The 16458-nt window shown below is 44.3% G+C and overlaps 1 protein-coding gene across 1 annotated transcript in view; it reads right to left on the reverse strand.

Annotated features, from left to right (window-relative positions):
* LOC148511924 (inter-alpha-trypsin inhibitor heavy chain H3-like) overlaps positions 1 to 16458 on the reverse strand; it is a 163334-nt gene that overhangs the window by 50094 nt on the left and 96782 nt on the right. Inside the window, exon 11 of the mRNA XM_088482479.1 lies at positions 14799 to 14980. Coding sequence (XP_088338605.1) covers positions 14799 to 14980 — 182 coding nt within the window. The remainder of the gene's footprint in view (positions 1 to 14798; positions 14981 to 16458) is intronic.

Raw genomic sequence — 16458 nt, forward strand, 5'->3', positions numbered from 1 at the left:
GGTGGTGTAACCCCCAAAGTGCACTCCAAACAAAATAAAAAATTATTTTCTGTGTTTGTGAATTGTGTGCACTTTTCGGTGTTTGTGAATTGTGTGCACTGTGGCTGCACGTGCATCAACAATGGAGCAGCGCCAAGTGTGCGCCTGTGTCCCATAAGTAAAAGGTCGGCTGGCTTGTCCATTAAAGGGTGCTGTAACCCCCAAAGTGCACTCCAAAAAAAATAAAAAATTTTTTTGTGTTTGTGAATTGTGTGCACAGTAGCCGCACGTGCACCAACAAAGTCAAGCGTGCGTCTGTGTCATAAGTAAAGGGTCGGCTGGCTTGACCGTTAAAGGGTGCTGTAACCCCCAAAGTGCACTCCAAACAAAATATTTAAATTTTTTTCGTGTTTGTGAATTGTGTGCGCAGTAGCCGCACGTGCATCAACAAAGTAGCAGCGCCAAGCATGCACCTGTGTCCCATAAGTAAAGGGCCAGCTGGCTCATCTCTTAAAGGGTGGTGTAACCCCCAAAGTGCACTCCAACAAAAATAAAAAAATATTTTCTGTGTTTGTGAATTGTGTGCACTGTACGTGCATCCTCAAAGCACGCCAAGTGTGCGACTGTCCGTTAAAGGGTGGTGTAACCCCCAAAGTGTGCTCCAACAAAATAAAATAATCTTTTTTTCTGTGTTTGTGTGTGAAATGTATGCGTAGTAGCCGTACGTGCATCCTCAAAGCAGCAGTGCCAAGCATGCGTCTGTCTGTTAAAGGGTGGTGTAACCCCCAAAGTGCGCTCCACAAAAAATAAAAAATTCTTTTTTTTCTGTGTTTGTGAATTGCGTGAGCTGTAGCTGCACCTGCATCCTCAAAGCAGCAGCGCCAAGTGTGCATCTATCTGTTAAAGGGTGGAGTAACCCCCAAAGTGCGCTCCAACAAAAATAAAATAATCTTCTTTTTTTCTATGTTTGTGTGTGAAATGTATGCGCAGTAGCTTCACCTGCATCCTCAAAGCAGCAGCGCCAAGCATGCGTCTGTCTGTTAAAGGGTGGTATAACCCCCAAAGTGCACTCCAACAAAAATAAAATAATCTTTTTTTCTGTGTTTGTGTGTGAAATGTATGCGCAGTAGCCGCACCTGCATCCTCAAAGCAGCAGCGCCAAGCGTGCGTCTGTCTGTTAAAGGGTGGTGTAACCCCCATAGTGCGCTCCAACAAAAATAAAACAATCTTCTTTTTTTCTGTTTGTGTGTGAAATGTATGTGCAGTAGCCGCACCTGCATCCTCAAAGCAGCAGCGCCAAGTGTGCCTCTGTCTGTTAAAGGGTGGTGTAACCCCCAAAGTGTGCTCCAACAAAAATAAAATAATCTTATTTTCTGTGTTTGTGTGTGAAATGTATGCGCAGTAGCCGCACCTGCATCCTCAAAGCAGCAGCGCCAAGCGTGCGTCTGTCTGTTAAAGGGTGGTGTAACCCCCAAAGTGCACTCCAACAAAAATAAAACATTTTCTTCTGTATTTGTGAATTGTGTGCACTGTACGTGCATCAACAAAGGAGCATCGCCAAGCATGCGCCTGTGTCCCATAAGTCTGTTAAAGGGTGGTGTAACCCTCAAAGTGTGCTCCACAAAAAATAAACAATTCTTTTTTTTCTGTGTTTGTGCGCAAAATGTATGCACAGTAGCCGCACGTGCATCAACACAGCAGCAGCGCCAAGCGTGCGCCTGTGTCATAAGTCAAGGGCCGGTTTGGACATCTGGTCCGGACTGAAGGACGTGCCAACAATTTCTGACATGTCTACTGTCACTGCATATGATACTGTCACCACTGACAGAATGGCGGAGGATTAGATTGGTGACAGCATCCAAGTAGGGATGTCAGACAGTCCATACCTGTACTGGCAGAAAAAAGAGGCAATTTGGAGGCCCCTGTAAAAAACTGGCTCTATTTTACCTGAGTTGACCCCCCTCCAGTGTGTACTCTGAAAGAATGTTTAGTGCAGCCGGGAACCTTGTCAGCGAAAGGTTGCTTCCACAAAATGTGTAGAAGATGATGTTCATAAAAATGAATTATCAACTCTTCCATGGAGACCAGCCTCCAGAACGTACAGAGGGTGGATTCCAGTGGGGACGAATTAATACTCTGTGAGGATGAGGATGTACACAACACTGAAGAGGATGAAGAATCGGTGGATGAGGAGGATGAGGACGACATCTTGCCTCCGTAGAGCCAGTTTGTGCAGGGACAGATTAATTGCCAGCTTGTTTTGTGGGGGCCTAAACAAACCAATCATTTAAACCACAGTCATGTGGCAGACCCTGGCGCTGAAATGATTAGTTTGTTAAAGTGTGCAAGTTCTGTTTATACAACATAAGGGTGGGTGGGAGGGCCCAAGGACAATTCCATCTTGCACCTCTTTTTTTTCTTTGCATTATGTACTGTTTGGGGCCTAGTTTTTCAAACTGCCATCCTGTCTGCCACTGCAGTGTCACTCCTAGATGGGCCACGTGTTTGTGCCGCCCACTCGTATAGCTTAGTATAGTCATCCAGTTACCTCGGTGCAACCTTTTGGACTAAAAACAATATTGTGAGGTGTGAGGTGTTCAGAATAGACTGGTAATGAGTGGAAATTAATGTTATTGAGGTTAATAATAGCATAGGAGCATAAAAACCCACAAATTCTGTGATTTTAGCTGTTTTTATGCTTTTTAAAAAAAAAATACAGATCCAAAACACAAACCCAGAACCCAAAGCACGGAAGGGTGGTTTTGGCAAAACCAATCCAGATCCAAAACACGAAGAAAGATCCAGATCCAAAACCAAAACACAAAAAGTGGCCGGTTCACACCCCTACAGTAAATAAAATAATTCAATACAGCCGTTCTTTAGCACAGGACAAACTAGTGAGATATTGGAGGAAATTTGTGAAACAGAAAATGTCCACAGTGCTAAATCAGCTTTGTACCTGCCATGTGCCTTGATATGAATTATTTTCTGAAGAAAGATGGTGGCATTTGCGGAGGACCAGACAACTGCACTGGCAGAGGGGAACAGTTGGGTGGAGTGAAAGCATACCCAGCAAGTACAGTATAGAGGCATCCGTGCTCCTCTTTTAAAAAATTGTATTTCAGAAATGTTCTGCTGTAGTGTAGGATTACTAAAATAAAATGAAAGGGTGCTCAGGGTGTTTGGATTGGGTAATTCCTTGCTGTGCCCATAGCCTGGCACAATTTTTTCTTTGGAGTAGTCATCGGATCTGAATCTATTTATGCCCCCGACTACAACGTTTTTACTGTTGTTGAAGAAGTTGCTGACCTCTGAAGGCATGTATGATATTCTGTGGTAGATTTCACTTTTATTATGTGTTGTAAGTTCAGTTCACTTGGAGTCCAGTAAACCAGATTGTCATCATTGTAGAAGGGGTAAACCATGGACCTGCTGGTGGTGCTCCATTATTTTTTCTCAAAAGAGATTTGAATATTGTGCCAAATATTTACAAATACATTTATACATAAACGTAAAAAGCATATGGGGCCTATTCATCATACCTAAACTTTCTCTGGAGGTAATTAGGTTTAGAACTCGCATGGAGCTCTACCTAATTACCAGAGGAATTCATCATTCCTCCTCTCCATCAGTATCTATTTCGAAAAGCTGTCATTTTCGCGATGGCAGCTTTTCATGAAATAGATAGTTATCTCTCTCAACACTAACTTACCGCAGCTGGAATCAGTGCTGCGCATGCGCTGTTACATTCGTAAAGCCAGAGCATGCGCAGCACTGCTTACAGCGGCGGTATTTTTTGTGTCCCCCCTGCCCCCTCCTCTCATTGTGTGTGTCCCCCCTGCCCCCTCCGCTCACCTGCCCCCCTCCCCGCTCCGCTCACCTCCCCCCCGTCCCCGACTTACCTGCTCGCGCAGCAGCCTCTGGCTCCATCTGCTATGCTGTCATGTGGTCTCCCAGCAAAACACAGTACTGTTTAGAAGAAAAATTTTTTTTTTTTTCTAAACTTTATTGTGCTCTGCTGGGGAGAACACATGACAGCATAGCAGACGGAGCCAGAGGAGAGTCCAGAGCGAAGGAAGAAGATGCTGGGGGACCTGCCCAGCTGAAAGCAGATAAGTGTTACCTACTATACGCCACCTCACAGTGGTGTATGGTAACACCATCAAATTCCGAAAATACATAATTTTCGGAATTTGATGAATACCATAATTTCCATATCCCCATACTAATGTATGGGGAGTGTGGAAATTCACCATCGACAGCACGCCCCCTTTGTAGCGAGAAACATAGCAACGGCTTACCCGTCACTATCCAGGTCTCGCTCATGCGCACGACGGAGCCTCCTCCGTCGTGCGCATGCGCACTGGCCTAACATCGACCCGCTTGCGAGCGCTCAGCACTCGCGAGCGGTTCTGAATTAGGCCCAGAGTGAGAAACAGCACTTAACTGTGAACCTGGAAAAACCATATTGCAATGCAAGGGGTGTAAATACGGAATCAGTATGATTTACCGCCTGGTTGGAATCCCGACAGCGGCTGCCCGACATGTGTGAAAATCTTGATCGTCCCTAAGGTAAGTATTGACTAACCTAATTCCCTCCCCTAACCCTAACCCTCCCTTAGGGGTGCCTAACCCTAACCTTCCCCCCAGTGCCTAAACCTAACCCCCCCTTCCCCGCCGCCTAAACCTAAGTCCCCTGGGGGGGTGCCTAACCGTAAGTCCCCCCTGGGGGTGCCTAACCCTCCCCCCCTGCGGCTATCCACAGCGCCCGGCATCCCTTCGATAGGGAAATTTTGTTTAGTATCGCTGTGATACTAGGGAATATGCTGTCATGTATTGCACATGCCAGGTGGCCAGTCTGCGCATGCACATTACTCCGGATCCGGCTCTCATGAATGAAAGAGATTAATAAATCTGAAATTTATATATATATATATATATATTTATATATATATATATATATGCTAGTGGGATTATCTGCGGGGGCACCAGCCAAAATTTTGCCTAGGGCACCAAATTGGCTAGGGCCGGCTCTACCCTTGGGGCCTGATTCAGACCCGTTCGCAAGCAGCTGCTCGCTCGTACGCGGCCGATGTTATGCATTTGTGCATTCGTATGCATCGCAGTGCGCGTGCGCGAACTAGTTTGAGCGATCGGGAAGCGTTTGCTCGCCCAGCAAAGACAGCCCAATAGAATGAGTGAACAGGAGGGGCCATTTGTAGCTGGTAGCGGGCAGGCCAGTAGTAATGTGGGAGTGGAGGTGCGAACGCAGGCGTGCCTGAGTGTTTCAACGCCGTTTCAGAGGCGTGCATAATTAACAGGCAGCGTCAGAGTACACGTCACCTGGTCGATTTTTACACAGAACTGCTCGCAGTGCTTGCGGTAGGGTACAGTCAACCACAAGCACTGCGGTCTGTTCCGATGGTTGTATACACTTCCTGGAGATGACGTTCGCTAGTGGAGGGCTAAAGACAGGCTGGTGGGCGTCTGCATACACAAAGTGATCGCTCACCAAGACATAGTGGGCGTGCTTATGCCTTTGTGCGATCGCCTGCCTTGTTGTCACTTAGCTGAATTTGCATACGCTGGGAGCGAGCAGCCGCATCTAGCGAACGAGTCTGAATCAGGCCCTTAGTCCCAAATACTCAGAAAGAGAAAGAGGTGGGAATTAAATAGCAGCATATTCTGCAAAACTGGAGCCATTTCATATCAAAATATCTGACATGGTGTAGTCAGGGGCATGCAGGATTCTCAATCCATACACTCATCTTGTCATTGCACTAGACAATTCAATGAGCCTATTGTATTTTCAAATGTGCGGCCGTTACCTTATTTGTGTTATTGTTTTTAGAATAAATTGCTGTTAAAACATACTACACTATATTATATATTTTATGTATTTGAGAGCACTTTAATCACTTATGCAGTCTTATTCATTTTTCATGGGCTACACTACATTTTTTGTATTGTTTTGCATATTATTCAACATAGGCCCGTATTCAATTCCAGGCGAAAAGTCCCGTACTTTTTGCATGCAGAACTTTTCGCCGACATCGCTGGTTTTCAATGCATAAAAGTATTGCGCGCATGCCGGCTTTACCCCGTATTCAATTAGAAATCGGCGTTAACGGGACCCGGTGAAACTCTAACGTGGAAAAAAAAGTATTGTCAGATTTGGGGAAATCAGCCTGACACCCCTCAAAAGATGCACTAACATTGAGGATCACTCTAGATACCCCAAATAGCCCTGCAGAATGTATTTGGGTTACTTAAATGCTCTCAATAGCTGCTATTTTGCGTCTTTGCATAAGTGGTGTAGAATAGCATTTAGCAGTTTTTAGGCTCAAAATAACTAGTCTCAGCAAATATGGGGTACCTGAAAATGGGTGTTAGCATATTTTTAAGTTGCTAAAGTGTAGTTTTAAAAATCGATAAAAATCCACCTGCCGCAAGCACCTGCAAACTTAAAAACACCTGGGGCATACTTGGGGACCCCCCTGGAGTCTATTTCGCTAGTTGCCCCCCAACTTTGGACTTTTTCGCCCCCAAAACAAAAGTACCTTTTTTGGGTGTTCTAAAGACTTTTTTAAACTTTTTTGACGCAGTTTACCTTTGGGGGACTGTCGCAAGGGTGCAGGGGGTTTTCCGTTGTTTGCTCCCCAAAATCCCAATTCTGCACTTTTTTTCGACACCCATTCATAGGCGAAACTTTTTTTGCAGGTTACATTGCATTGAGTTTCCTTACCGGTGAAAAAGTCTCCGGCATTGAATACGGAGGAAACTTTTCGCATGGCGAAATGACGTCACTCGCGATACTTTTCCGCGGAAACTGACTTTTCGCACCGAATTGAATACGGGCAGAGTCTTGGGGGTATATTTACTACAGTATTGTGTTTTAGAAGTAGAATTCTATTCTTGTTATTGCCATCACATTGACAAATGGAAAGATAAAAACATCTCTATTTACAAAACCGACAGATCGCAATACACTCTTACATTATAAAAGTTGTCATCCTGTATCTACTGTGAAAGGGCTTCCATTTTCACAGTTCATAAGGGTTTGCAGATGCACTAATGACAAGGATGAGACAAAACAAACAACTTGACATTATGATAAATAAATTTTTGATGAGAGGATATCCGCTACAAGAACTACGGAAAGCTAAAGAAAAAGCTTTGAAAATAGATAGAAAAGATTTATTAGAGATTAAATCTAAAACGACAACGGAGAATAAAATTCCGTGGGTTCATGAATTTGACATGAGAAGTGACCGTATTAATAAAAAGGCAAAAAATCTGTGGCCTATTTTAACCTCTGACCCTGATTTGAAATGTCTACATAAAACTAAATTGTTACCCAGCTACACTAGAGCTAGAAATATTAAGGATCTAGTAATGAAGACAGATGTCACTAATTTTAATATAATTGAAGCCAAAAAGAATTTTCTAAGCCGTAAAAATTGGTGCTATAAATGTTTGGGCTGCACCACTTGTTTTTACATGGAAATAGGTGACTCTATTCTGCATCCACATTCTGGCAGAAGATTTAAAATCAATTGGCCTGTGACGTGTAGCAGCAGTTTTGTCATCTATGTAATCATATGTCCATGTGGACTCTATTATGTTGGTAAAACCGAGTGTTTATTTAAATTGAGGATGGCACAGCATAGATCCGCGATCAGAAGTGCTATAGCTACAGGTAATAGTGATCAACCGGTGGCTCGACACTTTGTGGAACAGAAACACAACATGGCTACGCTTAGGTATAAGATCGTGGACCATGTTCCAAAACCAATAAGAGGTGGGGACAGAGGGAGATTGCTTCTACAGCTAGAGACTAGGTGGATTTTTCGATTGGATACCCTGTCCCCTAGGGATCTTAATGAATCCCTGGGTCTTATTAATTTTTTGTAAGAGGGTTTTGGAATATAGGTTGTGATGTAATATAGAGGCTTAGAGCAGTTTCAATAAGTCTATATGAGTTTGATTGGTGCCAATTTGGTATATAACACATGGATACATATAACTCTATAGTTCTTGCTTTTAGAGGGTAAGACGATTTTATTTATTATATTATTATTGTATTTACACTGATGGTGCAGTTAAGTAATGTTAGCGGTTTAGGTAGATAGACTGGATCCTCACATTATTTTATATTTTATATATATATAGAGGTGTTATTTTAAGATTTATCCACTGGAGGGCACTATTACTTTGTGATAAAAAGTGCCATAAGTATATAGTAGGGGTGAGCGGGTTCGGATTTCTGAAATCCGAACCCCCCCGAGCCCCCCCGATCCGAGGCCGATCCGAGTCAGGCTCGACTTTTCCCGCCTGACTCGGATCTGAAATCGAGGCAAAACGTCATCATCCCGCCTTCCGGGTCACGCGGGTTTTGGATCCTATATAAGGTACCCGCGTCTGCGCCATTTTCTCACTCGGCTGTGGGCAGTGAAGAGGGAGGGTGGGAGTTAGGGCTGGCTGGGCTGTGTAGTGTAGTGTTGTAGTGTAGTGTAGTGCAGTGTAGTGTTGTGCTGTGCTGCACTGTGCTGCTGTTGTCCATAGGGGCTGTGTCCACTACTTCAAAGTCCATAGGGGCTGGCTGGACTGTGTTGTGCAGTCAGTTGTCCATAGGGGCTGTGTCCACTCCAAAGTCCTGTGCAGTGCCCCAGTCCTAAAGGGGTGCTGTAGTGTTGTCCAAGGGGTGCTCTGTCCGTCAGGGGTGCTCCCCGCAAGTGCTAAAAAAAAAATATTTTTTCTGTGTTTGTGAATTGTGTGCACTGTGGCTGCACGTGCATCAATGAAGGAGCAGCGCCAAGCGTGCACCTGTGTCCCATAAGCAAAAGGCCGGCTGGCTTGTCCGTTAAAGGGTGCTGTTACCCCCAAAGGGCACTCCAAACAAAATAAAAAAATATATTTTTTTGTGTTTGTGAATTGTGTGCGCAGTAGCCACACGTGCATCAACAAAGTAGTGCCAAGTGTGCGCCTGTGTCATAAGTAAAGGGCCTGCTGGCTTGACCGTTAAAAGGTGCTGTAACCCCCAAAGTACACTCCAAACAAAATAAAAAAATATTTTCTGTGTTTGTGAATTGTGTGCGCAGTAGCCGCACGTGCATCAACAAAGTAGTGCCAAGCGTGCGCCTGTGTCCCATAAGTAAAAGGCCGGCTGGCTTGTCCGTTAAAGGGTGCTATAACCCCCAAAGGGCACTCCAAACAAAATAAAAATATATATTTTTTTGTGTTTGTGAATTGTGTGCGCAGTAGCCGCACGTGTATCAACAAAGTAGTGCCAAGCGTGCGCCTGTGTCCCATAAATAAAGGGCCGGCTGGATTGACCGCTAAAGGGTGCTGTAACCCCCAAAGGGCACTCCAAACAAAATAAAAAAATATTTTCTGTGTTTGTGAATTGTGTGGGCTGTAGCTGCACGTGCATCAACAAAGGAGCAGCGCCAAGCGTGCGCCTGTGTCCCATAAGTAAAGGGCCGGCTGGCTCATTTCTTAAAGGGTAGTGTAACCCACAAAGTGCACTAGTCTCCAACAAAAATAAAAAATAATTTTCTGTGTCTGTGTGCGCCTTAGCTGCACATATATATCAATATAAATGGAGGACCAAACTTTCTCCGATAAAAATAAAATAGGGAAAGATCAAGAACCACTTCCTCCTAGTGCTGAAGCTGCTGCCACTAGTCATGACATAGACGATAACATGCCATCAACGTCGTCTGCCAAGGCCGATGCCCAATGTCATAGTAGAGGGCACATACAATCCCAAATGACAAAGTTCAGGAAAATGACCTTGAAAAAAACATTTAAATCATCTGAAGAGAAACGTAAACTTGCCAATATGCCATTTACGACACGAGTGGCAAGGAACGGCTAAGGTCTTTCCCTATGTTCATGACTAGTGGTTCAGCTTCACATGACGATGGAAGCCCTCCTCCCGCTAAAAAAATCAAACGAGTTAAGCTGGCAAAAGCACAGCGAAGAACTGTGCGTTCTAAGAAGATATCACAAATCCCCAAGGAGAGTCCAAGTGTGGTGGTGGTTGCGATGCCTGACCTTCCCAGCACTGGACGGGAAGAGGTGGTTCTTTCCACCATTTGCACGCCCCCTGCAAGTGCTGAAAGGAGCACCCACAGTCCACTTGCTGATATGCAAATTGAAGATGTCACTGTTGAAGTACAACAGGATGAGGATACTGGTGTAGCTGGCACTGAGGAGGAAGTTGGCGAGGAGGATTCTGATGGTGATGTGGTTTGTTTAAATCAGGCTCCGGGGGAGACAGTTGTTGTCCGTGGGATGAAAAAGCCTATCACGGTCATGCCTGGGCAGAAGACCAAACATTCCACCTCTTTGGTCTGGCAATATTTCTATCCAAATCCGGATAACAACTGTCTTGCCATATGTACCATATGTAAAGGTGAAATAAGTAGGGGTAGGGACGTTAACCACCTAGGAACATCCTCCCTTATACGGCACCTGCAGCGCGTTCATAAAAAGTTACTGTCAAGTTCAGAAACTTTGGCTAAGACCGTAAGCAGTCCAGGGACACCTAAATCCCTTTTTCCTGTTTTATCCAAGGAATCGGTGGATGAGGAGGATGAGGACGACATCTTGCCTCCGTAGAGCCAGTTTGTGCAGGGACACATTAATTGCCAGCTTGTTTTGTGGGGGCCCAAACGAACCAATAATTTCAGCCACAGTCATGTGGCAGACCCTGGCGCTGAAATGATTGGTTTGTTAAAGTGTGCATGTCCTATTTATACAACATAAGGGTCGGTGGGAGGGCACAAGGACAATTCCATCTTGCACCTCTTTTTTTTCTTTGCAGCATGTACTGTTTGGGGCCTAGTTTTTCAAACTGCCATCCTGTCTGCCACTGCAGTGTCACTCCTAGATGGGCCACGTGTTTGTGCCGCCCACTCATGTCGCTTAGCATAGTCATCCAGCTACCTCGGTGCAATCTTTTGGCCATAAAAACAATATTGTGAGGTGTTCAGAATAGTCTGGAAATGAGTGGAAATGAAGGTTATTGAGGTTAATAATTGCATAGGAGCAGAAAAACCCACAAATTCTGTGATTTAAGCTGTTTTTATGCTTTTTTTCAAAAAAATACAGATCCAAAACACAAAACCCAGAACCCAAAACACGGAAGGGTGGTTTTGGCAAAACCATTCCAGATCCAAAACACGAAGAAAGATCCAGATCCAAAACCAAAACACAAAACACGAAAAGTGGCCGGTGCACACCCCTAGTATATAGGTATTGATGTCCGTTTCCATTAATAGGTGTGTATTCTCTTAATGATTTATATTCACCTTTTTTTTCATGTACTTAGTGTATGTTTTTTACAATGTTTTTTAAATATTTGCTTGAATTAAGGTTTTGCAAACACATAGCACGTTTTTTATGTGAGCTCTATTTTTGATGTTAACGATTTTTATATATAGTGTCATATATGTAATTTTATAGTATTTTTGATTAATAGCTGCTGCACATTGCACTGTTTGATGGAGTGCTATTTATTTATATATTAAGCTGCACGATGTGATAATACATTTTTTGTATATTCAGGTTTGCCATGGCACCAGGTCCCAGCCGGGTGAAGTCACTTCCGGTTTCTGCGGAGCTGCCGCGACCGGAAGTGCAGACGCCGGACGGAGCCCAGGTGTGCATGGTTGTACAGTGGGGTAAGTGTGTATTGTTTATGTATTTATATGTTCTGATGTATTTGTTTCACCTTGTTATGTTGTCCTGAGGAAGGGGTGAATTGCACCTCGAAACGTCGACTAGACTAATAAATCCCTCTGGTGAGGGTATTTGATTTATGAAGACTCCTAGTGCCGCCTGATTTTTGTGGTTATTACATTTTTGGGGTGCTGTCCCCCTTGGAGGGCACCGGAGCAAGTTTGGGCTATATGCCCTATGACACGGATTGCGGGAGTGCCGGTGCAGTGTATTGTGTGTGTATATATATATATATATATATATATATATATATATATATAAAATGTAGGTCCTGAATAATACAAGTCCATGCACGGCACTACCGATGAAAAAGCTTTAATAAGTACAAATATGTACTTCCCTATGAAGAAAAGGTTTGAAGAAGATGTACAACACTAAATGTACATTTAGTGTTGTACATCTTCTCAAACCTTTTCTTCATAGGGAAGTGCTCCAGTTACATGCCCTTATATACCAACATGGGTACACTATTGCAAACATTTATGCACCATCAGATTAACATCTGTTGCGGGGATGTATATTGGTAACTCATCACACCAGCAGGCACGAATCCCGTGAGATTGTATATAAACATTCATTATCAGCTTCTTTTCAATCATCAACAGGGTGGCCACAAGATATACTGCTTTTACATAACATGTTTATGTTTTTTTACACAGCCATATCCCGGAGACGGAGGCAGCGTCCTGATTGCTAGGCAACATATTGACGCACAACGCTGACGTCATCGGCGAGCGCTCCGATGGACAGGAGAGCGCGGCCTGTCTCCGGGATTGGCACACACGAGGAGGTTTCAGGGATAAAGGTAAGACCTTTTACACACTCACACTTTTGACTGTCATTTTGCACATTATTTCCATGATCACAGCAGCTTGAGAACGGGGTCCGGAGGGATCCAGAAACATTGCTACCACACTGTGTAAATGAATTGGATGTACTAATGGATGTACATATTTGTACTTATTAAAGCTTTTTCATCGGTAGTGCCGTGCATGGACTTGTATTATTCAGGACCTACGTTATATTGTGAATAGCACGAGCACACCCAATTGCACTAACAGCCAAGGAGTGCCGGATTATTGGAACATATATATATATATATATATATATATATATATATATATATATATATATATTTGTCCCGAACTTAGGGCCCGGAGCACCAAAACCAAGGCAGCAGTGATTGACGACACAGGCAGCACTAGGTTTCTGCTGTCTGATGATAATAATTTCGGCTGACGCACGTGCACAAACAGAAAAAAAATACACTTTTTATTATAAATATTTATTTTTTTTGCCCAGAACTTGGGGCCCGGAGCACCCCTGACCGAGGCAGCAGTGACTGATGACACAGGCAGCACGCTACCAGCCCAGGTGGACACAGCATAGCAGCCCAGATGGACACAGCAGATAGCACCAGCCGAGATGGACACAGCAGACAGCACCAGCCCAGATGGACACAGCAGACAGCACCAGCCCAGATGGACACAGCAGACAGCACCACCCCAGAAGGACACAGCAGACAGCACCAGCCCAGATGGACACAGCAGACAGCACCAGCCCAGATGGACACAGCAGACAGCACCAGCCCTACACCACCCACCCTCCCTGTTCACTCTCCACAGCCGGAGTGAAATGGCGCCGACGTGGGGACTCCTTATAAAGCAGAGATGAAAGCTCGTGAGCCACGAGATTTCGCCTCTGAGAGGTTTTGTCTCGGTTTCAGATCCGGGGCCAGCAGGGGAACCGAACGCACATTCTGTTCTTGCCCCGGATCTCTCAATTTGGAGGGTTCGGATCTCTGAAATCCGAACCCGCTCATCGCTAATTTTTGGTACATGTGCCCTTCACTTGGATTAATTAGGAACACATCATTTGAAATTAAAAATGTATTACAATATATTATCATCTGCTATTCTAGAATTAACAGTCCATTTGAAGAACCAAGTTGTCACTTGGACAAAGGGGTGTGTAACAGACAATTAACTTTTAAGGATATTTATCTATGCACAACTCCGTGTTTGACATTAAATAGACCCATTTCAATACTATGTCATTCACCGGCTTGCTAGTTACTTTCCAATGCTGCAGCAGTTTCTTTATTCCTATCTCTTTCCCCATCTTCCCATCTCCCTACTCTCTCCATCCCTGTGTCTGTCTGTCTCCCTTCCCTGTGCCTCTCTGTCTCTGTACATAACCATACCTCTCCCCCTATGTGTCTCTCTCTCTTTTTACCCATGTCTGTCTCATGATCTCTCTCCCATGTCTCTGCCTTTCTCTCTACTCTTTCTCTACATGTATGTCTATCTCTCCCCATGTCTTTCTCTTTCCCTATGTCTGTCTCTTAGGTTTATCTCTCTCCTCCATGTCTTTCTCCCCCCATGTCTTTCTCTTTCCCTATGTCTGTCTCTCAGGTTTTTCTCTCTCCCCCATGTCTTTCTCCCCCCATATGTGTGTTTCTTTCTCGTTGTGTTTATCTCTCACTTTTCCCCCATTATCTCTTCCTCAAATCTTTATGTTTTGCTTTCTCCCCTATGACTGTCTCCCCCCCCCACGTATTGCACTCCCCCATGTCTTCCCCTATCAAGTATCTCTCTCCCTCATGTTTTTCTTAGCCAGAAGTTTGTATGGTAACGATCCCTGTGCTACCTATGATGGGTAAATGGAGATGTAGGTGAGGGGGGGCAGACGAGGGAGTTTTTTTGTAGGTGGACGGTGTCTTTCTCCCCCTGTGTGTCTCTTTATTATTTCTTTGTTTCTTGGTCTCTCTTTTTCCCTTGTGTCTTTGTCTCTCTTTTTCCCATGTCTCTCTCTTTTCCCATCTCTCTCTTTCCCCTGTGTCTCTTGTATGTCAGAGCCCCTATTTATATCTCTAATTATCTATCTATCTATCTATCTATCTATCTATCTATCTATCTATCTATCTATCGCTTGCAGACAAGTTGTGATGAATTGTATGTGTAGTGGTACAGCTTGGTATTTTTGCCAACTTTTCAACTTCTGTACACACTTATACAGTATACTTAGAAAACAGAAGTCTCTAGGTAAATAGAAAAATATAAAGAACTTACCTCTAACTGCAAGGCTGCATCTGAGTCCTCGTAAATGCGCCTAGCAACCCCAGAATTTTCCAAGGCCAACTTCTCTAGAAAAGCATAATCAACACTATAGCCAAAACCAAGCGAGTACAGTGTATATTTCCTGTTATTAGCTTTCTTTACATTCTCCTGGATTCTTGCAGGGTTAGATTCACCTATCAATAAAAAAATAATAATTCAATAATAAATCTATATAAACATATTTTAGCACTGTTACATTAGTATGATGGATAATGTTTTAGACTACAAATATACTATATCGGGGTGGTGGAAGCGGGATCGATGTAGTCCTCCTCCTCGACGTTTCACCTGATCACAGGCTTCCTCAGGAGTGCAGAGGTGCACCGATAGACCGGCACGTCCAGGGAACGGAGAAACGGGTAAGTCTGCCGGCAGACATCTCTACACACCGCCAAAGCGGATTACTCCGATTGTGCACAAACACCCAAGCTACGTAAGGAATCCCGCACTGCATCTAGCGGTGCTTATATTACCCACTGACGGAGGGCACCTGTTAGAGCCAGTCCGGCTCACAGGTCAAGGCTGGACATGGCCGCGGACTTACATAAGGAATCCCACACCGCAGTTTAGCAAGGTTTACATTACCTGCAGACGGAAGGCACCTGTCAGAGCCGATTTTCGGCCCACAGGTTAAGGCTGGATATAGCTACATTTCTAACAACCAAACGGTTATTATAACACAGTAACCCTGCACCAGAGCGGTGTTTACTGTACATTACCTACTGACGTAAGCTACCTGTTAGAGCCAGGTTCGACTCACAGGTTAAGGCTGGACATAGCCTCAGATCCACTTGGCTACTAGGATTCAGCTAGCAGTTTAAACTGGCTGTTGGTGACCAATTTTAATATAAAATACAGCCGTTTTCTGCTTGTTTATTCAAATGGGGTAAGTCAAACGCTAAGAGCGTACTTCCCTTCTTTCTGGAGGACGGCTAATCCAATAGATCGATCTGAATATATTTGTTACTACTTTTTCAGTATTGTGACGCTAACCAAGAAGACTATAAACTCCATTTGTTTTCTTTGTTTGTATTCGGTTTTTTTTGTGTATACCGGTATTAGGCATAATCAGCATCCATACGTATTGCTAATGCAATAAACTATATTAAGACGGTACCCATTTTGCACATGAGATATCATTTATCTCCATAATAACCACCTTGACTACAATATATATACAATATAATCTTGTGCCTTGAATTAGGCAATTATTTATAGCCTTTTTAGTTTTTATTGTATCTATATGTCTTTATAAACTTAATGTCTCATTCAGACCCGCTCGCGAGCACAGGATGCTCGCAAGCGGGTTGATGGTACCCAAATGCGCAAGCACACGACGGAGGGAGCTCCGTTGTGCGCATGCGCGAGACCCGCATAGCGACAGCCAAGCTGTCGCTCCGGGTCTCACACCAAAGGGGGCGTGCTGTCGATGGTGATTGACAGCACGCCCCCTTTGGTGGGTGTGCCGGGGGCGTGGCTGCTAGATGGAGGCGTTCCCATGGGAACGCCTACCGTCTGGGGCCGGCCCCACTGATGTCAGTGGGAGTGATTTTGGCTCTGATAGAGCCAAAATCACTCCAGGGCTTGCGGCAGCGAGACCCTACCGCAGGGT

Source organism: Taudactylus pleione, unplaced genomic scaffold (assembly GCF_031769625.1).
Source record: "Taudactylus pleione unplaced genomic scaffold, aTauple2 ptg000289l, whole genome shotgun sequence".
Lineage (NCBI taxonomy): Eukaryota > Metazoa > Chordata > Amphibia > Anura > Myobatrachidae > Taudactylus > Taudactylus pleione.